Source organism: Zeus faber, assembly GCF_960531495.2.
Source record: "Zeus faber genome assembly, chromosome: 12".
NCBI lineage: Eukaryota > Metazoa > Chordata > Actinopteri > Zeiformes > Zeidae > Zeus > Zeus faber.
The window spans coordinates 24,422,382-24,444,888 of record NC_137196.1 but is presented as its reverse complement, the minus strand read 5'-3'; the positions used below and the strand labels follow the sequence as shown (position 1 = coordinate 24,444,888).

The 22,507-nt window shown below is 45.9% G+C and overlaps 3 protein-coding genes across 4 annotated transcripts; 2 read left to right on the top strand and 1 right to left on the bottom strand.

The window, feature by feature from the left end:
- Positions 1-235: 235 nt before the first annotated feature.
- On the top strand, positions 236-18,188 carry ap1g2 (adaptor related protein complex 1 subunit gamma 2). 2 transcript variants are annotated; one of them, XM_080011083.1, is made up of 22 exons: positions 236-292; positions 1,354-1,560; positions 2,121-2,245; positions 2,827-2,968; positions 4,539-4,635; positions 4,725-4,801; positions 4,913-5,008; positions 5,205-5,285; positions 5,447-5,545; positions 6,704-6,759; positions 7,453-7,566; positions 7,977-8,117; positions 8,860-8,914; positions 10,228-10,350; positions 12,090-12,179; positions 12,259-12,386; positions 12,790-12,894; positions 13,109-13,256; positions 13,416-13,551; positions 14,725-14,876; positions 15,599-15,697; positions 16,705-18,188. In XM_080011083.1, exons 2-22 carry the CDS (start codon positions 1,360-1,362, stop codon positions 16,801-16,803), a joined length of 2,364 nt encoding a protein of 787 aa, XP_079867209.1. In that variant the 5' UTR covers positions 236-292; positions 1,354-1,359; the 3' UTR covers positions 16,804-18,188. The 2 variants fall into 2 exon arrangements, with proteins under 2 accessions (XP_079867209.1, XP_079867208.1); XM_080011082.1 differs by having other exon boundaries at positions 236-349.
- nedd8l (NEDD8 ubiquitin like modifier, like) lies at positions 18,188-19,538 on the bottom strand. The gene is made up of 4 exons (XM_080011085.1): positions 19,394-19,538; positions 19,099-19,146; positions 18,897-18,979; positions 18,188-18,545 (listed from the first exon to the last, which is right to left on the bottom strand). The coding sequence occupies exons 1-4, from the start codon at positions 19,409-19,411 to the stop codon at positions 18,440-18,442; spliced, it is 255 nt and encodes an 84-aa protein (XP_079867211.1). The 5' UTR covers positions 19,412-19,538; the 3' UTR covers positions 18,188-18,439.
- LOC307237711 (zona pellucida sperm-binding protein 3-like) lies at positions 19,471-21,981 on the top strand (the record flags this gene model as incomplete). The annotated part of the gene is made up of 10 exons (XM_080010474.1): positions 19,471-19,567; positions 20,260-20,444; positions 20,552-20,655; positions 20,738-20,829; positions 20,913-21,093; positions 21,210-21,315; positions 21,395-21,477; positions 21,566-21,657; positions 21,750-21,849; positions 21,966-21,981. The coding sequence occupies 10 exons, from the start codon at positions 19,471-19,473 to the stop codon at positions 21,979-21,981; spliced, it is 1,056 nt and encodes a 351-aa protein (XP_079866600.1).
- Positions 21,982-22,507: the final 526 nt, after the last annotated feature.

Genomic DNA, 22,507 nt, shown 5'->3' with positions numbered 1-22,507 from the left:
GTGGACATGGCTCTCGAGTACAGCGGAGATGCTTATGACCCCATCGTAACATTTGAGAGGAGCCAGCGCTGTGATGCAGTGAGAAGTGCACCCACAGGCCGACGTGGACGCGTCTCAACGGTGCTAAGAGCAGGTGTCACCCCCCCCCAAGCATCACCTGTCGAGGGGGCAGGAGGTCCCGGGGTGGGCGGGGCCTCGCCCGACGCGGAAGTGACGTATGGCGGTAGCGGGCTGACTGACGGGCTGAGACAGGGGCGAGGGAGCGGCGGAATAGCGACAGTTCCCGGCGGCGGTGGGTCGAATCGGTTTCAACTCTCCGAACCTGGAGCCGTTCCGTAACCGGGAGCAGGTACGTCGGCGAGGTCTGACCTCGGAGCCTCGGCACGTAGGCCGCCGAGGGCGATGCTGCCGAACTGCTAGCTAACATCATTAGCCAGACCGGACTGACAGCGGCGTTAGCGCAGCAGCTGATCCTTCGAGCATCGTCCGGTGCGCGGTGCTTTAACAAGTTTACAAGGTTATTTGGAAGTTTTAGTTCAATTTTTTTTACTCGTCCAGTATTTCCAACAAGCCACCTCGTCAAAAGGAAAATAAATCCTGAATTCCTCTAAAGAAAAGATAAACCTCGCTGTAATCCCAGTTGAATTATACCGACTGTCTGCGATGTTAAACAGTCTCAAAGATCCTGGAGTGGAACCAAGACCCTCACAAGAAATGTTATATTATTTGTTCATATTTCTTGTGAGTACCTTGGATCAACTCCACTGCTGTCCCCCGTTTCGAAAGAGTGCCACGGGGTTTTTCCTTCTGTTTTTCCACACCCAACAAGTGCTCAGATGCTACTTTTCTTTCTTCCAAAGATTAAAAAATGTCTTAGTATTTAGTTTCCATTGCTGGAAGAAGTACTCAGAGCTTTTACTGAAGTAGAAAAAAAGCCAATAATACACATCCTGTTTACGATTTACAAAAAAAAAAATACAGGTCGGGTCAGTATATATCAGTATAAATCCTCTTCAAAAACGAAAGTAGCATGAATGTGTTAAAATATAGTAGAGTTAAAAGTATAGATATTTGCTTTGAAATGTAGTGGGGTAAAAGTAAAAAGTCTGAATTGAATACACTTACTAAAATGTACAGTACCAAAGTACTTGTAATTTACTACTTCCCACTTCTGTTGATTTATTTTTGTTGATGTAATCACCATAGATGCAAGCGCAGGACAGAGCTAAACAATCACCAGAATATTAAATAAAAATAGAATTGTGTGAACATTTGTTTTGTTTTTTCTTTTTTCTAACGATGATTCTGTGACCCTTCTTGTACCACCTCATACACGCACGCACGCACACACAGCCAGCCATGTCTCCGTCAGTGCGTCTGCAGGAGATGATCCGGGTGATCAGGTCGGCCCGGACACAGGGTGAGGAGCGGGGCGTCATCCAGAGGGAGTGCGCTGCCATCCGGGCCCAGTTCAGGCAGGTAGACAATGGGGGCCGCTCCCATAACCTGGCCAAGCTGCTCTACGTGCACATGCTGGGCTACCCAGCTCACTTTGGGCAGGTGGGGGAACTTTACATCTGTTTCTGCTTGAATTGTTTTCCATAACTACTATGTAACTGACTCACTGGCGCAAACTCTTTTGTCAAAATTATTGGACAATTTCGGTCCATGTGGTGGGTCACGGGACCTTTCTGAGACCGATATTTGATATTCTTTAAGTTAAATAAAACTAGTTAGGATTGAAAGATATTACTATAGAAAAATTTTGAGCTTCCTCCATGTTCTACTGTAAATTATAAAAGTGTAGATGACGCGATACTCAAAATTCACATGAAACAGTTTCCTAACACTTTGTCCGCAATTGCACTGTTAGATTTGAAAGTACAGCAAGAATGATTTTTATTTAGCCTTAATCTGTTGTTTATTGGCCTAAATGTCAAGTGTAACGCATACAATCAGGGGTGCTGGCTCCGAAATAATAATAATAGAAAGAAAAATTGGGGCAATTTGTCACACTCTAGTTGCTGTTGTCTTGAGAATATTGGGACCTGGGCCAAAAATGGTTGGCAGAACTAAAGCAGAACCCCAGCTTCAGATTGTTGCTGTCCTCTCTTTTGCAGATGGAGTGTGTTCGCTTGATAGCCAGCCCTCGCTACAACGAGAAACGTGTGGGTTATCTCGGGGCCATGATGCTGCTGGACGAGAAGCAGGACGCCAGCCTCCTCATCACCAACTCTATCAAGAAGTAACTGGCTCTTTTCGGCCACAAGATTTCCCTTTTAGTCAGTCTCATTGAATTCTATGATTAAAAGAAAACGAACGTGTGGAATCAATGAGGGATTTTACCCGCTCGACACATGTTGGGATAGCGACAGCGCTATTGGGTCCGATACGATGCTCTTGTACTCATAAAATGAATAAAATGTACACCAATGAAACATGTGACATGGTAGACAGTGAGTTCCTCATTCACAGTGGTAAGGTTGTTTTAAGTCAATCTTAGTGACAGTTGAATGTTTTGTCTGATGTTAAAAATATATATACAAATAACACAATAAATCGATGAATTAATACAAAGTAATAAACACAATAGGTTTTTGAAATCAGTGATTTCAATATTATTCTGATGGAATATTTCAGTTTTCATATCCTCTGTATTGCCAGGACTCAATATTCAGAATTACTCAGTATTCCAGGAGAAAAATGATATTGATGCATTTTTAGCATGATTTCAATACATGTAGCCTCCTTTTGGTTTTGTCAGTAAAGAGACACGCCAGATCTTTGTTAAGTAAATTTGTGCATGGGTTTGTGTCTGTGTTTCAGCGACCTGTCTCACAGTAGCCAGTATGTGCAGTCGCTGGCGCTGTGCACATTGGCTTGCATGGGCTCTGCTGAGATGTGCAGGGACTTGGCACCAGAGATCGACAGGCTGCTCCGTGCGTCCAACTCCTACATAAAGAAGAAGGTTGGCCATTACTTTTTATGATACTGCATCCCTCCGAGGCGATTAAAAATCCCAGGACTGGTGTTATTTTATTGCTTATAACAGATCTTTGGTGTAAGCTGATCTGTTTTTTTTCAAGCTGCTTGGGATATCACACTATTTGTTGTTGGGATTTTGTATAACAGACTTCTGTTAAACGAGCAAATTCTGTAAATAAAAACAGCCAAAAATAACTCTAATGACGCAAAATGGATGTTCAGTGTAAAACAAGACGGTGAGCATCTTGTCATGGAGGGCCACGGTGTTGTTGTGTTCCCTCCTGTTAATTTGCCCGCCTACAGACCTCCGTGTCTGAGTTTGGCTCTGATCCACTTTCATCTCAGCCCTCCAGCGTCTCAGCGTGGGGTATAACTACCTCCGTTTATCTATGTCGTCTTGTAAACACCACCCTCAGACATTGCCGTGCACGACGCACTGGAGGAGACATTCTGCAAGTGCTGAGCCTCCTGCCTGCTCGGGATGCCAGCGGGAGCAGATATGATTCATTACTTCCGCCCAGCAGCATGGGCTGAGACCAGTAACTTGGGGGTCGCAAGGACAAAATGATTTACCATACCATGACATCTAATATTTTTTATCAATGACAGAAGTCTAACAATGCGCCATGTGCCAAAGAAGCAGAAAATTAAGCTGCTTTTCTTTAATGTCTGACATGTTTGGTGTGGTGCTTGATAAACATTTTCCCATTTGATGTTTTCTCCTACACTGATCCATTTTCATATTTTTGCATACTTTATTAATTAATATTTTTTTATTTGGATATATCGTAAATTTATATACACCGTTCAGCCACAACATTAAAACCACTGACAAGAGAAGTGATCATCTCGTTCCAATGGCACCTGTCAAGGGGTGGGATATATCAGGCAGCGCCACTTTGACAAGGACCAAAGATTGATGGCTAGACGACTGGGTCAGAGCATCTCCAAAACCACAGGTCTTGTGGGCTGTTCCCTGTATGCAGTGGTTAGTACCTACCAAAAGTGGTCCAAGGAAGGACAACCGGTGAACCAGAGACAGGGTCATGAACGCCCAAGGCTCATTGATGCACATGGGAAGTGAAGTCTAGCCCGCCTGGTTCGATCCCACAGAAGAGCTACTGCAGCACAATTTGGTGAAAAAGTTAATACTGCTACGATAGAAAGGTGTCAGAACACACAGTGCATCACAGCTTGCTGCGTATGGAGCTGAGTAGCCGGTCAGTGTCCATGCTGACCCCTGTCCTCCGCTGAAAGCACCTACAATGGGCACGTGAGCATCAGAACTGGACCATGGAGCAATGGAAGAAGGTGGCCTGGTCTGATGAATCACGTTTTCTTCTACATCATGTGGATGGGCGGGGTTAGGGTCCGATCTGATGGAGCATCTGTAGGACGTGCTGGAACAACAAGCCCGATCGATGGGGGCCCCACCTCACAACTTCCAGGCCATGCCTCCATGGGTCAGAGGTGTTTTGGCAGCCCCAGGGGGCGCTACTATATATATATATATATCTCAGTGCAGTGACATTGCGCACCTTCTTCCCACCCAGGCTGCACTGTGTGCTGTCCACATCGTGAGAAAGGTCCCAGATTTGGGAGAGCTCTTCACCCCGGCAGCTCGCTCCCTCCTCTCGGAGAAGAATCACGGTCAGTTGATGCAGCGTTAAATTTCCATTCATCCCAATGTGAGCAGGAATGTCTTGGTGTTAATGCCACATCTTTGCTTTGGCTCGCAGGTGTGCTGCACGGTGCCATTGTCTTGATCACGGAGTTGTGCGAGCGAAATCCAGAGACACTTTCACAGTTCCGGAAGGTAAGACGAGAACACACACACACACACACACGTACACACGTACACTTAAAATTTACGCTAACTATGCTCTGTTCTGACATGTTTCACTGTGTGTGTGTGTGTGTATCCCAGGCGGTGCCGGAGCTGGTGCAGATCATGAAAGGCCTGGTGATGTCGGGTTACTCTCCAGAACACAACGTGGCAGGAATCAGTGACCCCTTCCTGCAGGTCTGCGGGCCTCCTGCTGCCATACAACCCCCTTGTATCGTACACATTCCTCTGGCAAATGTTTTGACACACACGAAAAACACACATTTGCTGCTTTACCTCTATATTACCCTCCTTTTCTCGCCCACTGCAGAAACACCTGTTCTCATGCTTTTTTTTTTGTTGCTTTCTTTCTGTCTTCCTCCTCGTCCCTCAGGTCCGCATCTTAAGGCTGCTGCGGATCCTCGGCCGCAACAACGACACGGCCAGCGACGCCATGAACGACTTGTTGGCCCAGGTTAGTGTTCGCCGACACCCTTTTCCGTCACCCGGTCTGGTTAAATATTTGATGAGCTCGGAAGGCCGCGAGCACCGCGGTGGTCTGTCTGCGCCAGGACGTACCGGCATCCAGTGCAACCGAGGAGCCTAACGCTTGCTCCCCCCGCCTCGCCCCTGCAGGTGGCCACCAACACCGACAGCAGCAAGACCGCAGGCAGCGCCGTGCTGTACGAGACCGTCCTCACCGTGATGGACATCAAGTCAGAGAGCGGCCTGAGGGTGAGGGATATCCATAACGAGATCATATTTTGGGGGTTTTACTGTCAGCTCTTTCCTCTTCCAAGGTATTTACACACCCCAAATATCCGAGAGACAGTTCGGTTGTGAATGTGAATGTTGTGAGCAGGTAGAGGCGTTGTTTAGAACGGTCAATGGAGTTCCGAAAGTCTCATCACTTTACTGTAATGCTCCTTAAAAACAACATTTAATAATATCACAATATCACGATAACTAAAATCCCAAGTCACAGGATTGATATTGTTACAGTATATCGCCTGGCCCTCGTGTTGCCTGTCACCCTATACACTTACTAACATCACACCCTTTACATAACGACCGTACAGGTACGACACATTTCCTCCGCTCTACTACCAGTAAAATGCCGGTTGACCATCTTTTCAACAGCGTTCACACCACACCAAGAGGATTTGTTTTTTGGGGGGGGACAAAGTATTTCTGTCGATGTCAGCATATTTGCCCCAACGGAGAACGGTGGGGTGATAAACTGTCAGAGTTAGGTCAATCGCAGTAAGCTCCTTATTTTTGCTTTCAATCCAGCGATCCCTTTTCTGTTTGAGCAACAATGAGCCATTGGGAAATTGAACGGGTAAACCCTTTCATATCGCTGCTCAAACTCTGTACTCAACGGGTTTTGGAGCTGTGCGAAAGGGACTAGAATGCTTTATATTTATTTGTAAGCCGCGAGAGTCTTTGCTTAACAGACGTTTTTTGTTTGTTGGTAGCAGCAGCAAAAGCCTTTGTTTGGCACACTGCCTCGCTGGATAATCAATGCCAAACATGATCTTTCTCGCTGGTAATTGCATTGCCAGTTACTGTTTTAAAGTAGTAGAAGGTTCCCACTAAATCGGTCGTTCCTCAATAACAGCATGTGATTCAAATAATAATGACTCTCCCCTGAGTAATTTTACTTTGGCAGTGGGTAGACAATGCGTTTTCTCGGCAAGACGTCAAGTGGAGAGTTGAAGTTATACGTCGAAATTATTTCTATGCAATTGAACTACTGTGCATTTAAAGCTGTGCGCTGGTTTTGATGGGTATTTCAATGGGAATGTTTGAACATCAGTCAGCGCCTTTAAGCAGGGGTAGGAACAATCCATTTTATTAACCAAATTAAATGATTTGTTGTGTTGTCTTCAGGTCCTGGCGGTGAACATCCTGGGACGATTTCTTCTCAATAATGACAGGAACATTCGGTCAGTACCTTGTACTCACCGAAAAAACAAAGAAAGGATCAGTTTGTACAACAGATGCTTTATGAGGGACATATTAAAATATTTAGCGTCTTAAGTTGAGGGTTACAAGTGTGGTGAGAACCTAGAAACAATGTCCCTAATTGTCGTTTTTATTTTTTTCATTCTGTTTGAATTGTATTACATTACATTGCATTTAGCAGACGCTTTTATCCAAAGCGACTTACAATTATTCAAACACCGACGGACGCAGCCATCAGGTGAATTAGGGGTTAAGTGTCTTGCTCAATGACACTACAGCATGCTAGCAGGAGGAGCCTGGGATCCAACCAGCAACCTTTAGATTACTAGACGACCAGCTCTACCTCCTGAGCTACCATCCCCGTTTGAATGTTGTATGAGCACAGGATAATGTGCAACTAGCTGGTTATTGTTGCAAAATGACCCCCTACAGGTTTATCAAGTCTGGTATAATAAAGTCAACATTACCAACATTACATTACCCTTTACCGTGAATGGAACAGGCTGAATGGGATGATGTGGGTTTGATATTGATACCTTCATTCATCTCTTTCAATTCACTATTCACCATTGACCAGTCAGAATTGAGTTTTCCACAGAGCTGTTTAGTCATAATAATAATAATAATAATAATAATAATAATAATAATGTGTCTTATGTGCGCCCATATTGCAGATACATTTCCATGACGTCGCTTCAGAAGATTGTTTTGACAGACCACAACGCAGTGCAGCGTCACCGGGGTACCATAGTGGATTGCCTGAAGGACCCAGACGCCTCAGTCAAACGGTATCAATCAGCTTTTCCTTCCATACGTCATGCAAGCCCTTCATCACATTAATCTGCAGACCTCTGTAATGGCACTCCATATCTGAAACCAGGAATACAACGATACTTATTTTTTTTGGACCTAGACCTTTGAATAAATAAGTTGAATGACAAGAAGTGAGTGAGGACCTGTGGGTTCATTATAACAAAATACATTTTGTTATAATACCTTTTTCATTTGACTCATTGGTGCTGAGTAGCGGGCTTCGCGAGCTATAGAGCCGATCGGGATCAATTGCTTCGCTAATGATGCTTCAGCAATAGAGATGCCTCTCAGTAAGGAGACTTGGTGAAATTTGACATCTCCCCGTCACAACAAAAGCCTGATATTTGCGTCTCCACGAATGCCTCTCATCTCCCCGCCCGTGCAGCCGTGCCTTGGAGCTGTCCCTGGCCCTGGTGTCGGCTGTCAACATCCGCTCCATGATGAAGGAGCTGCTCATCTTCCTCTCCTCCTGCCCCCAGGAGCTCAAGTCTCAGGCCGCCTGCGGCATCTTCAATGCGGCAGAGAGGTAACGGAAGTCGATGTGGACGCGCATCACTCCACTGTGGAAGCGTGGGTGCACATGCACAAAAAGCAGTGACGTTGAGGAGGCTCATCAAACGGGCCACAGTGTCTGTGCTGGAAGCGTGTGTATACCGTACATGCGCCAGATGTCTCCATGTGTCTGTCCCCAACCCGAGGTTTACCCCTAATTCAATATGCACTGTATGGAGGGTAAAGGACCTCCTGTGGTTTTGTCTGGGTTACGATAGTTTTTTGTTTTTTTTTTATGTATTTTTTTTAATCCAGCACTGCACCAGTCTGTGTCTCAGTCCACCCTGAGCAACGAGCACTGAGCGTTTCCATATGTCCTTGTTGTGTAAACACAAGAGAGTTAAATGTGGAAAGTAGTACGCATAACAAAACCGACAATGAGGTTTTAAACTCTCCTGAACTTGTGTATATACAAAAAGTGCATATCATAATACAGTGCCTTGAAAAAGTATCCAGCCCCCAAAAGCGTCTTCATTTTTTTTTATTGTTCATATTCCAAATTTAGACGTAATTTCCAGATGATCTCCTTTTAATTTTAATACTTCTTCAAGGCACCGTATAGTGACGACTAGATGAACCTCTTTAAGCAGGCACTGTGTGTGTGTGTGTGTGTGTGTGTGTGTGTGTGTGTGTGTGTGTGTGTGTGTGTGTGTGTGTGTGTGTGTGTGTGTGTGTGTGTGTGTGTGTGTGTGTGTGTGTGTGTGTGTTTCTGTCAGGTATGCCCCCTCCCAGCGCTGGCACATAGACACCATCCTGCATGTCCTCACCACGGTAAATACACACTGCTGCTGTGATACCAGCCTTCCATGAGCACTGGAGACGTATTCCGCTCTCATTTATCCTACTTTAGCAGCTGCAGAGTTAATGGAGCCCGGTCATTTGAAGACTATTTGTGCTTTACATTTTGTTCTTTTTTTAACACGATCGCTTTTCCTTTTTTTTTTGCATGCTTAATTTAATTTAAATGTGCTTCAGTGTTGGTTTTTTTTAGACAGTAGTAATGCAGTGAAATTAGATTTGTTTGTTTGATTTTTATCGTCGTAACTTTAGTGTCCCTGTGAGGAAGTTTGTGTTGCCCTGTAAATTAGAGGTTCACAATTGAAAGACCAAAGACTAAAAGATAAGATAGAGATCACAATTCAGATAAACACCAGCCGCTGTATTTAACTGTATAACACCGAGGGATATGATGTAGTGAGCAATGTGTTGATTGTTTCGTTTAGGGGACTGAAGTAGTAGTGACTGTTTAGTTCATTGTCTTCCTGATAAGAAGACATGGAAGACATTATATGGAAAACTGAAAGTAACAGTCCCGCTTTAAAGCAGCACTATGTAACTTTTGGTATTTGGTATCTGGCGCCACTCCATTTTCTGAGTGCAATTGCACTTCTACGCCACCGTTGTAAAACGGTTTTCGAAAATAATTTATTTTACCAGGACCAATTTGAACCTTATCGGTGGCTCTTTAATAGCACTCTATGTTACAGATGCAAATATAATGTACACCTAGGTTACAGCGCCCCTTGCACAGGCCTCGCCACTTCCCAGAGCTGTTGACTGAGTCCGTGGAGCCGTGAGGAGAGGGCGCGGGGACCGGCCCCCTGCTACCCCCTGCCGAGCACATCTGGTACCTAGCAGGTACCAGATGTGCTCGGCCTAGTAGATCAGCTCGCACACGCAAATTAGAGGGTCAAACAAACCCTGTGCGGCAATGAAAGTGCCGGACGGGTGCCCGGCACCGAGAGGCACTTTAAATGCGCCACAGGGAGGTGGAGCTGCTACGTTTTGTATGGGCATTATTACCGGACAATCTGACTGGCAAGTTTATCATTTATTGTTTCTTTTTTTTAATATTAATTTTACGAGGCAAAAACGGCAATTACAGGAGGAAAACATCGAGCAAGTGACGTAAAGCATAACACGCGGTTTCTTACCCGAACACAGAGCTGCCATTCTCCATCTTACAAGTCAATGTACTATCAAAATGATTTTGAAGCTGTTATTTTAAGGTAAAATAAAAGTTACATAGTGTGGCGTTAATCTGTCAAAAAGCATAAATGTGACTGTCATTCCCTCTCTGCCAGGCAGGGGGTGACGTGAGTGACGAGACCGTGCCCAACCTGATCCAGCTCATCACCACCGCCGCCGATCTCCACTGTTACACCGTCCACAAGCTCTACCGGGCGCTTGTCACCGACATCTCTGAGGTCTGTGTGTGTGTGTGTGTGTTTGTGTATCTGTTGCAATAGCCATGTTGGTCTGATACCAAAGTGAAATCAGGTATTGGTGTCCAAGAATATATTTAATACAAAAATATTACACCAGGGGCCATATAAAACATGTCAATTTTTTAAATGAAAGGTGCCTTAAAGGGGACCTATAATGCTCCTTTTCAACAAGTTAATAATATTAACTTGTTGATAAGGAACCTTTTTGGTCCCCTATAGGTATCTGAGGTCCCCAAAACATGTTTTTGATTTTTTTTTTTGCTGAAAATACCACTCAGATTATGCATTCTAGCCATTCTTGCATGATTCTATACCGTCCTGTTCCAAAACGAGCTGTTTTTTTGTGGGTGGAACCACCATCCTGAGGCCCCTAGTTTTGTGAGCCAATGGGGTTTTAGCACGAGTTCCGGGTTCTGTGTACCGCATACTTTTTTTTTTCTTTTTTTTAAAGAAACACAGCGTGATATTTTTTTTACTATTTACATTTCCATCATCTACAGTTTCTTCACGGACACTTGGTATTAATTCCTCTTTCTTTTAAAAGATTTGTTTGTTGAGTTACTCAGATGGGGGTCTAATTCTAATGTGTCTAATTCTAATGTGTCTATGTTTTTCATAGTACTGAGACACAAATCAGATTATTTTGGGACGTGTTCGGAAATAGAACTGTCAAAAAATGGACTGTGTTGTCTTATTTCACAGTTTGTATGTTAGTAGGCCCATCAGAGACACAAATATATGTGCACAAGCAGTGAAAAGGTGAGTTTTACATAATAGTAGACATGTTTTTTTTAGGGATGGAGAGGGGCACTACATGGTGTATGTCAGTTCGGGAAGTATGAAGTGCTTTGAGTTTGGTGACATCAGGTACAAGCGCTTCGCTTGCCCGCCCACACGGTGCCGGAGAGGGAGCGAGCGGAGAGGGAGAGATAGGACAGGTGGAGAAAGTTCCTTCTCCGGAGGCAGAGCGTGTAGGACAGGTTGAAAATGAGCGCACCGATTTAATAAATGTATTATTTAAAATTATCAAATAATTTAATTGAATAAACCCTGTAGCCTCGGGTGAGGACGGTGCTGACAGTGGAGCTGTGAGCTGTCTGTAAACGCAGGACCACGGGCACATCTGGTACCTACACCAGCAGCGGAGGCAGCTGAAGCCGAGCAGGCGGAGCCGGCTGGCGGGGAGGCGGGGGCGGGCATCTTGCATTACCGCCATCCGCTGGACTGACTGCTGCATTATCATGGCACATGTGAACAGGCGCAAGACGGAAATGTTCCTGAATGTAGCTGCATGTGTGAATAGTGAAAAAACACCAGCGGTGCCTGAAAGGTTATCTCAGTAATTTACCTGGAGCTATGTGTGAAGGGGTCTCAATCCAAGGCTACAGGGGGGGATCATCTAGCCTAGCTCCTGTGAAATCGGGGAAATACACCTTCATGTGAGTTGAGGGTTGCCAGGTGCGAATCTCATTGCCTTTCGTCAGAACATTGCCATGTGTTCAGCTGACTCAACCCGCAGCTCTACGGCACCAGCGCACTGACAAATCGAATACAATTTCCCCCCAAAAAAGAGTTTCCCTTTAATTGTCCGCCCTTTGGACACCTAGAAGCATGTTAGATGTCTGAACAGGATTAGAGTTTAGAGTCGTGGTGAAATGTGTCATCGCAGCATCCCGTGTGTGTGTGTGTGTGTGTGTGTGTGTGTGTGTGTGGCGCAGCAATCCCTGGTGCAGGTGGCATGCTGGTGCATAGGGGAGTACGGAGACCTGCTGCTGCTGGGGGAGTGTGAGGACACCGAGCCTGTTCAGGTACACGCAGCGCGGCTTAAATTACGCATACAGATCCTTGATTGTGACTCAGACTCACCGCCGCTCCTTTTTGGGTCAGGTCACAGAGGACGATGTTCTGGACGCCCTGGAAACGGTGCTGCAGTCCCACATGTCGTCGCCGGCGACCAGAGGCTTCGCTCTCACGGCCACCATGAAACTCAGCACCCGCATCACTGATAACGTCGAGTAAGCGCCACCGCCGCCTCCCGCGATCACAGGCCTCGGGTTGAGGCCTCGGGCTGGGGCAAATGGAACAATGTGTGCTCCATATCTATGTACAGCACGTGCTTTTATATTGCAAATCCCATATTTAAGAATCCAGTTTAGGTTCCTTACATCGAACCACGAGGCAAATGTCAAATATATTGGATCAAACATTTGGTTTATCGTGAGAATGTTTAAGTCGTATCTTTTTATCATGATATACCTCTCTCTCACACACACATTCTCTCTCACACACACACACACACTCTCTCTCACACACACTCTTTCTCTCTCTCTCTCTCTCTCTCTCTCTCTCTCTCACTCTCACTCTCACTCTCACACTCTCTCTCTACCCCCCACACACTCTCTCCCTCCCCTCTTCCAGTCGTATCAGGAGCGTCGTCAGCATCTACGGCAGTTGTATAGACGTGGAGCTCCAGCAGAGGGCGGTGGAGTACAACGCCCTTTTCAAAAAATATGACCACATGAGGTTTGCAATGCATTGATTTTTGTTTCCCTATGATGTTTTGATGTGTGTTTTATACCAAGGTACAGGCTTTGATTTTCAACAACTTACCTACGGTGACTTCTGTTGTTTTGGGGGTTTTTTTGTTGGTGGTGTAGTTCCACAGTGAAGATGAAATAGTTTTCCACCTATGGGGCTATATTATTTCTAAGACGTATTTTTTTTGGTTTCACCCCAGGGCGGCCGTTCTAGAAAGGATGCCAGTGATGGATAAGAATTCCTTGGGTCATACCAACGGAGAGTTGGGCTTTGGGCTCGTCAAGGAACTAGAGTCAAACAAGCCCAAGCAGGGAGAGCAAACGGCGGCTTCAGAGCCTATGAACCAGGTGTTTGGTCGTGATTCATTTCAGAAATGCATTGTCACTGTATAACTTAATTATTATTCAGAGACACATCTGTGTGTTTTAAAAAAAAACAAAAAAAAAAACGTTAAATGATAACATTTGCTTTTGATTTTCCTCTCCCGTCCTTGTTGTTTGCTGTAGGTCTGCGATCTGTTGGACCTGCTGGGTGGTTCCCAGGGCTCAGCGACAGCCGGCCCAGCCAGCAACACGCTGAGCTCCCCTGGGGGCGACCTGCTGGACCTGCTGGGGGGTCTGGAACCCACGGCCACCCCACCCGGTCAGACACCACATAGACACACACTGGTTTAGTCGGTGTGCGTAACAATAACAATAAAAAACAGATAGAAGCTTACAAAAATGCACAGGGATAACATTTGAATCATAAATATATTTGTATACGTGTGGCACCGAGGAACGGGGCACGGTTCATAGACTTGTTAAGATTGTTTAAACGTGGAGAGGGGTTGGTCGGGTAGAGCGTCACAGAGAAAGTGTCCCCATTACACATGGTTTTGTTCCATAAAGAGAGTAACATCAAATAAAAACCACCGTCTAAAACAAAACACCGTTTTGGCGCGCCGATCTCGGGCACCCCATCGTCTGTACCATCGGAGAGGCAGACAGGCATGCAAAATGCGCCCCGATCGCTCCCTCTCCGCGCCCCGCCTCATGATGGCCCTGTAGCCGGCCGCCTGTCTGGCCTATCTATAGGAAGAGTCGAGCTGCCCGCCGTCGCCGCCACCGGTGTATAATGGAATATTGGGATTGGCATTGGACAGCCAAATCCCATTAGACTGACAAAATTGTTAGTCGGGTACAGCCCTAGAACATATTGTCCAATCCTGTTGTGCGATACAAACGGTGGCATTTCAGCCTTCTATGATGGAGCTGTGCTTATCTCTCCCAAATTGTCAAACATGCCGTCAAAAGCATCTATCGAAGCTCCTCCCAGGAGAGTTTTTGAAATGCCTTGGCCGCTGCCCCGTACCTAAATAGATCACCCAGCAGCTCCCACACATGCCCCTACCCCAGTCTGATATTTGGTGTCGCAGCAGTTGGGTGGAGTGGAATTTAGCTTTAAAAGGGTCCAGATCAGGTGTTGGGAACCTTCTTTTACTCCTATTTTTTTTGTTATCTATATATTTTAGCATAAAAACATATGTTCCAAATAAAATCTCTTTAATCTTAAAAAAAATATATTTCATTACTAAGATTATAAACATTTCTGCAGCCAGAAAGTACTTAAGGTTGCCGACCCCTGGTCTAGATGAGCATAAATAATATTTATAGTAATATAAATATGAATTAAAATTAATATTTATTTGAATAAATGAATAAATACATATGTGAGAATGGAAGTCTGATGTGCAGGTAGATGGGGGTGAAAGATGATCGTCGTGTCTGTTCTTATTGAAATATGTCGCCGCCGCCTCCCTGGGGTCCCCCGCAGCGCCGGCCGTGACGGTGTACGAGAAGAACGCGGTGACTCTGAAGCTGCACTGCGACAGTCGGATCGGCCCCAATCTGACCGTCACTCTCACCGCCTCCAACTCCGGCGACTCGGATCTCAGCAGCTTCACGCTGCAGGCCGCCGTCCCCAAGGTTTGCGGCTCTGGTTCTGAACAACGGCCTTTTTAGGAGATGTCACTTTCTGTACTTAACATGTGCCGCGTCAAGACTTTGCTTGGAATCCGACCCGGGGATGAGCCTTTGAAACATTTTGTCGTCATTGTAAAGAAATCTTGTCGATTCGTGTAAATTGTGAAAAATCCCTCGTAGTGAATTTTCTTCTTTTTTTTGGAGGGGGGCTCATTTAGTCTCACTGCTGTTCCCCACTTCATCACCCTTGTGTGGAAGGGCGTGACATACAGTACACGCTTTACATGCGTGCAGAATGTATGTGTTTTGGTGCCATAGACTATCGAGCGGCATTTGAAGGGTGGTGGGGGAGGGAGGGGGTGGGGTACTCACATCGTATATTTAAGTAGACTTATTAATCTGTAAAAATGTACTGTAGTTTACAATTCTTCAAACGTAGAAATGAATCCTTTTTTACAAAGTTTATCACTTATTACTGTATCACACAACTTGAGATGAGTCTGAGTTGAGTTTGTAGATGTTACAGACACACTTAGTGGAGTGAGAAGTACACTTTGATTTGAAATGCAGTGGGTAAAACTAGTCTCCTCGCATGGACATCCTCACTCCAAGCGCAGTACCTTTTGAGCTGTATTTCAGCACGGTACTCGAGTAAAACAAAGTACTCTGTTACTTTCCACATCTGCATTGTATTTACCTGCCGCCCTCCTCTCCCTGCCCTCCAGAGCGTCCAGTTACAGATGAAGGCCCCGAGCGGAGACTTCCTGCCGGCCCGAGCGGCGGGGGTGCTAACGCAGACGGTGCTGCTCAACAACCCCACCGGGGTAAGGGTGTAGCGAGCGTCAAGTGTTTGTGCTGCTCTTACTCAGTTCAGGCCCAGTTCACGGTTTGCGGAACATTTGAGATGAGATAAGACTTGATTAAACCCCCGGGGGAGAAAACCCAGGGTCGTCCCGATAGTAGAGTACTTCTTCGGTGATCAGGAACTGAAATATTATTTCACCCCTCATGCTCATCTGTTGGATTTGTTTTACGAGAGTTTAACCCGTACTATTATCTCTGTGAGATTAAAGAGCGCCGTCGTTAATTATTGTCGTTATCATTCAATCGTTACGCGACCGCTCTGGTGCTCCAGTGGAAAACTGAAGAACTCTTTTCGAAGGGAATCCTTGAAGCGGGCCCTTTTGAGAAACGTTGGACACCAGGAAGCTCCTCTAGAGAAGAGGGGTCCTGAGAAATATGCAATGACATCGGGCTTTTCCAGAAGGCTGTTGGGAGCGATCATCAAGCTCATCCTGATATCAGACGAAGAGCGACGCAGAGAGGCTGAATGTACCAGCGACGGGGGCTGATATCAATGTGCGTTCTTGTGCAGTCCTCGTGACCTCGTATCACGTAATATCTAGAGACCGAACGCCATTCCCGAGCAAAAGGAATGTTCTGTGCTGGTTAGAAGCCTCTGGTCTCCACTCGTGTCCAGATCTTAATCTGAGTTCATTGAAGTTAAAAAAGAGGCGCTGCCGGCAGAGAGGTGGTCGGGGAAAACAGCCTTGGTGGTAATGAAAGGAACGCTCAATTAGCCTCCGCGGATAAAAACTTGGCGACAAAGGGGAGGGGGGCGGGGAAACCGGTGTTGTCAAGGCTTTTCGCTTGGCTTTTTCAGACCTGCCTTTTCCCCGCGTTGATTTAATAAAATAAAATCCACAAGGTATATAAATCATAAAGGGTTACAGAAGAAAGGACAGTTCGTTTTGCAATAGCCTTTGTTAGTGGAGGGATCGCGGCAGTTCTGACAAAAACACTTTATCTCTCTTGTTGGCGTCTCCTCCAGGTCAACCTCAAGATGAGGGTCCGCGTGTCCTACTCCTGTCAGGGATCAACCTTCCAGGACACCGTTCAGATCGACTCCTTCCCCGGCCCCGGCTACTAAGGCCCCATCAGTCAACTCTAAACCAGGCTTTTGCTCCTGCAGGAGGCCATGCCTACATTACAGCTGACGTTCTTGTCAGTCCCGTGTCTCTCGTTACTTTTTTTTTTTTGGTGTTTATATGGCTACAGAACACTGTTATTTTACAGGACAGCGCGGGGGGGGACAACACTTGTCAGTATACCCCCGAAAAACCAGGAACAAGTGGGATTGGTGGCATTTCTGCTTTGGTAAAAGTTTTGGCCGCCCAGCCAACTATCTGCAGAAATGGCATAAAAATTCTAGTTTATTGATATTCTACAATCACAACTATGCATACTATACCCAGTAAAAAGTATTTTTACTTTGAATTAAGATAGTTAAAACTATATATAAAATCACATGAATTATTGCCTGATGTATACATTTATATTTGATCAATGCCCTTACAAAAATATGTATCCATTGAAACTTGTTTTGGCTCCTAAGGATTTGTATGAATTGACACGTCATGATACCTTATACACTACATGCATTAAGATTTTATCAGAGTACATTTATGCTGTGGATGCCTTTTCGCTTTATTTATGCCGGTTTGATTTGTTGGGTCACGTGATCTACTGGACTGGAGATTCCGTCGGAGAATTTGGTAAAACCTAAAAAGCCTCCCTCTTTTCCGCCAACTGTCGTATCTCTGTTCTCCCTACCTCTCAGCTCCTTCCCTGTGCCTTTCGTCCTCTCAACACCTGAGGTATTCTCGTATTACAACAAAAGGTTTTTTTTGAGGTGAAGACTTTTTACCTGTGAATGTGTAGCCATAGACACGTTTTAATTATGTCGTAGGACAAGGCGTGCTGTCAACACCAGTATTTCCCTGTCCATTGTTTACTCGGTAACTCGTGTTGGTAAATTCATTCTAAACGTTACTGGCTCGGAAGCTAATGCAAGTGATACAGGGGGTATAACGGGCGTGAGACTGGACTGGCTACAAAAATTAACATTTTAGCTGTAAAACAAAGCACAAGGAATTTCTGTCAACTTGGGCTGCAGGTTGACTAAGTGATTAAAAAAAAACATTTAAGTATTCAAGCCGAAAAACAATGGTTTTAAGAGACACACCAATGCATTTCAAGGCAATTATGAAGGCAATATTTTACCATTGCAGTGAACTGAATCATGGTCATTATTGACCCTTACTGGAGAAAAAAAAATGTCAAGGAAATCAAGTGCTCACCCTTTAAGACTATCGCTCTAATTGGATAAAAGATGCCCCAGGAGGAGGACTTAGTGTGATGTGTGACCTGAAAGATCCTGTCTGTCAATTTCTAATAAAAAAAGGTTATCAAAATGCTTGGCACCAAGTGGAATTGCGAGTGGATACCTACAATTAATGTATCGTACAACAACACGGACTTCACCATTTAATCAAAATAGGCAATGTTCTGTTTTTAGTGGGTGGGTGCTCATATCAGGTTGCATTCAAACGTACAGATGCGTTACATAAACATCCACAAAGGAGTTAGTACAAGAGTCCTTCTCATTGTTTTGTTATCTGCGGCCCGGGGAGCAGAGGAACAGGAACGTCTCCGTGCTGTTACATGGTGAAACGGAGACGGACGCCACAACAGTTGTCACAAGGCTGACCCCTCGTGCCTCGTGTTTAAGTCGCACGTCGTGCACCGGTCAGCCCTCCTCTTAGAGCCAGCACCAGATGAAGAACCGAACCCCCCTGGATCTTGTAGTCCGCAGCAGTCTTCTCGTCGTTCCTGGAAGTTGTCAAATGTGTCAGTAAAGAGCAGAAAGCGGCGCAGAGAGAGCGAAATTCAGGCGCTACAGCATCAGACGGTTGACGGAGAAGTACAATTTAAAAAGAGATGAAGAAAACTGAAATTAAAATATGTACACAATTATAAACAAGCTACAAAGAGGAAGACCTGTGCAGCGGACTACGGGCAGGCGGCAAATATGCAACAGAAAAATGTTATGAAATGATATGGTGCATTTTAATATGATAGAACCAGTAGCAAGTGATGTTATCATATAATGTGGTATAATAGGATAGTAGTGATAAATACAGCCGATTTAAACACGTGAGGGCAGAGAAAGAGGAGACTCACATCTGTTTTCCACTGTAGATTAGTCTCTGCTGCTGTGGTGGGATCCCCTCCTTCTCTTCCACCCGTTCTTTTATTCGCTCCACCTAAATAACGTAAAAACGAATAGTAACAATAACAATATTGGTTGCGGACAGAGAGGGGGAAATAAAGGACCCCACGCACAGCGAACGAAGTAGTCGCCGCTCATTCCCATGCCCCTTACCTTGTCCGTGGGCTCGATGTCGATCTCGATCTCTTTCCCGGTGAGAGTCTGAAACACAAGCGTTCACAGAGTTGCGTCTTCAGCCGCCGCTTCGAAACACAAACGGCACCTGCGACGCGCTCGCGTCGGGAAACACAACCAGGAGACCTCGTGCTCGGCAGGCGTCACACCTCCACGTCGCTCTGACGCCGAACACAACCGTACACAACGAGCCCGGACCAGGAAATGTGACTGAGAGCGACCATTTAGAGTCCGACGCGTTTGAAACCGGCGTGTTCCCCGCGCCGCGCCTTACCTTCACTTTAATCAGCATGTCGAACGCGGAAAAACCAAACTTGTTCCAAAAAGAGACGGCGGGTACTGCGATCGGCGATGCGTCGTCCGCGGCAACAACAAGCGGCGCTCCTGAGTCGTTATTACTTCCTGTGTAACGTCGCCAAGCTTCCCCGCCCCCCCCCCTCCACTCCGGGTGCGAGGCGAGCGGCGAACGTTCCGCTCCGAGATCCGTTCGAATCCCGTTTATTAGGGCGAGATTTTATGATGATGATCACAAAAAATAATAATCGCATGAATATGAGGGATTTTAGATTTATTATTGTTGTTTTTTTTAGGTGCGGTCATTGTTTATTTTTCATACAGGTATATGTATGCAAATGAGCACAACTGAGTGTGAATTGTTGACACATTGGTTTATTGTTTATTATTCTTTTTTAGGTTTATTCCATATTGTAATTTCTCCATTTTTTGTCAATGTTTATATGTACTGCCCGATGCCAAAATTTCTCAGTTTTTATTTTTATTACATTATTATTATTATTATTATTATTATTATTATTATTATTATTATTATTATGTGAGCTGCTCTAACACGACAATTTTCCTAGGGCAATGAATTAAGAAAATGATCAAATGTTCCCCACACCTCTCACGCAGATGTTGCTCAATCAGCTAATTGGGTGCACTTTAAAATGTGCCATTTGCAGCCCAGCGTTGAGACGTTTGGCCATGGGGACTCTTTTCCTTAGTGTGATTGTTTTGCTTGTTGTAGCCGCAGTTGCGGAAGCAGGTATATGTTGTGCTGAGCTGTCAATGCCGTATCTGCCCGCCCGGCTGGGTTGGATGGTCGTGTGTGAGATGTTAAAGTGTCCGATTTCTTTGCAGATATCTACGTGGACTGTTTAAAAGACTCGGTAAACATCACATGGAGGATCCAGCCTGAACTGGTGCCGTCTGCACACCGTCTGTTCCTTGGGAACTGCATGGGGTCCAAGCTGACCCGTCTCCCCACTGGAGAGGGCGAAGTATATTTCCACCACAAGCTCGGGGACTGCAAATTCAGGAGACTGGTAGTGTGACAAATGCGCGGCTAATATGTGAATCTCAAGCTGTTGCATGTTGATTCAGCGGCGTTCTCTTGTCAGTTTGTTCCAGTTTTTCCTTCTTGTTGCCACAGGTGAAGGGAAAACACCTGATCTATCAAAATGACCTGACTTTCAGACCACAAGCGAAGCCCAAACCCGCAGCCTTCACGTTTCCCATTAGGTGTTTGTATAAGAGGTAAACCACGATATGTTGATTGAAATTCCAATTTAACCTTTTGTGACACGTGCAAGTGTATGAAAATGCGACTTTATTTCAGACCTGAGGAGTGGGTCCCTCCATTCCTGGTTCCTGGTACGGGTGTCACGGAGGGCCGAGGCTCACTTCTCTTCCACATGGCGCTGCTCGACCGTGAGTCCTCCGCCGTGTTTGCTGAGAACGCCGTCTGTATGTGGAACAAAGTCTGGGATGTGACCCCTTCTCCTTCCCCGCAGAGGCGCTGTCGGGTTTCGCGGAGACTAACGTCGTTCCTCTGGGCTCCCTGATCCCGATCTGGGCGGCGGTGGAGCAGAGGTCCCATCAGCCGCTGTTACTGCTGATGGAGGACTGCGTGGCGGCCCCCACGCCGGAGCTGCAGCCCGGCAGCCAGGTTCACCCCATCGTTGGCAATCAGGGGTGCGACTACTGATCGGAAAAACTTTTGCGTCACCCCTAATGTCGACATCGTTTCAAGGGTGCAGGGGACTAACCCAAATACCCATCTTAAAAATGTCCCTTTTTTTTGCCCATAGCTGCCTCTTTGCCAGCAAGTGGGGGAACTCCAGTTTCCTGCGTTCATACCATTCCTCTGAACTCATTCTGCACCTGCAGGCCTTCAAGTTTGCTTCCTCAGACAAGGTGACGGGGCGGGGGTGGCCGGTTCTAGGACGGCTTGATTTTGATCTGAAACTTGACCGAGGCCGTCTCACCCCCGCAGGTTTACCTACACTGCAAACTGACTGCGTGGGATCCCGAGAACCTGAATGAGCACAAGAAGGCTTGTCACTACGCAAATGGAGGGTAATGCCGGTTTGCCTCGTCTGTTTTTATTTTTATTTTTTTTGCCGTCGGTACGGGGCTGAACGTGAGCGCGGCCCTCCTTTTTCAGATGGGAGCTCGTCGATGACCCGTCCCGCAGCAGCCTCTGTGACTGCTGCGACTCGTCGTGCGTGAGCCGTCCCAAAAGAGCAGCGCACCAGAGTATGTTGTGCTATACCACTTGGCTTTTGTTCTGCATTTCCTGAACCCTGCTTAATCCTTGACTCTGCTGCCGCCCCATCCCCCCCTCCAAGAATCCCAGGGCCTGGTTCGAACGTCAGTATTGGGACCTTTGATCATCGACGATTCTGGCACAAAGGCCCCGACCTTTTTGAGCAATGCCCCCAGTGTGGAGTAAGGTCCGTCTAAAAGAGTAGTTCCCCAATTTATTCTTCTCCAGGCTCCTTATTTTAAAGTGTAGAAATTTCCTCTTCACGTTTGTTTCTGAAATCTAACTCTTCTTTTTGTAGGAGAAGGCTCTACTGATGGTGCCTCGTCTCCTCTGGCGTCGCATGGGAATCTTGCTTCCTGACTGATTTTTAATAAAATGACCCTTTTGTCCACTTGGGTTGATCATCGGAAGCTTCGACTCCACGGCGCAACGCCGGCTGTCATCACTGTTCAAAATTAAAAACTTGACTTGACCGTTGCCTCGTGTCATCCTGTTCTGACCGTTATATTTAAGCCCTGCTGCACACTAATCAAAAACGACGTCCGAGGAGGTCAACGACACAGATCAGTGTATGCCTGAACGATGCAGATAAGGGGTGTTGTCTGGGTGACTACTTTTGGTTCAGCTGTCTGCTCATGAGCTTTGCAGCGCACGCCAATGTTTTGGGCTGAATTTTCAATCAAGTTTATGCAATAAGAGGGTGATACTTACTTGAAAGCTGGTTTTCCACATAGCAAACTGATTGCATACCTTAATTTTTATCGCTGATCGATATAAATATTCTCACCCTTCTCTTTGGGACGAGACAGACTGTAATGACATTCCAGGCTCTTGTCTCAC

What these genes read in the sequence shown, in the direction of transcription:
- ap1g2 (XM_080011083.1), top strand. Translation starts at nt 1,360, where the DNA reads ATGTCTCCGTCAGTGCGTCTGCAGGAGATGATCCGGGTGATCAGGTCG. An exon ending in CCAGACGCCTCAGTCAAACG is followed by an intron (nt 7,567 to 7,976) that starts GTATCAATCAGC and finishes CCGCCCGTGCAG; the next exon opens with CCGTGCCTTGGAGCTGTCCC. An exon ending in CTTCAGAGCCTATGAACCAG is followed by an intron (nt 13,257 to 13,415) that starts GTGTTTGGTCGT and finishes TGTTTGCTGTAG; the next exon opens with GTCTGCGATCTGTTGGACCT.
- nedd8l (XM_080011085.1), bottom strand. An exon ending in ACATCGAGCCCACGGACAAG is followed by an intron (nt 18,980 to 19,098) that starts GTAAGGGGCATG and finishes TACGTTATTTAG; the next exon opens with GTGGAGCGAATAAAAGAACG. An exon ending in ATCTACAGTGGAAAACAGAT is followed by an intron (nt 18,546 to 18,896) that starts GTGAGTCTCCTC and finishes GACAACTTCCAG; the next exon opens with GAACGACGAGAAGACTGCTG.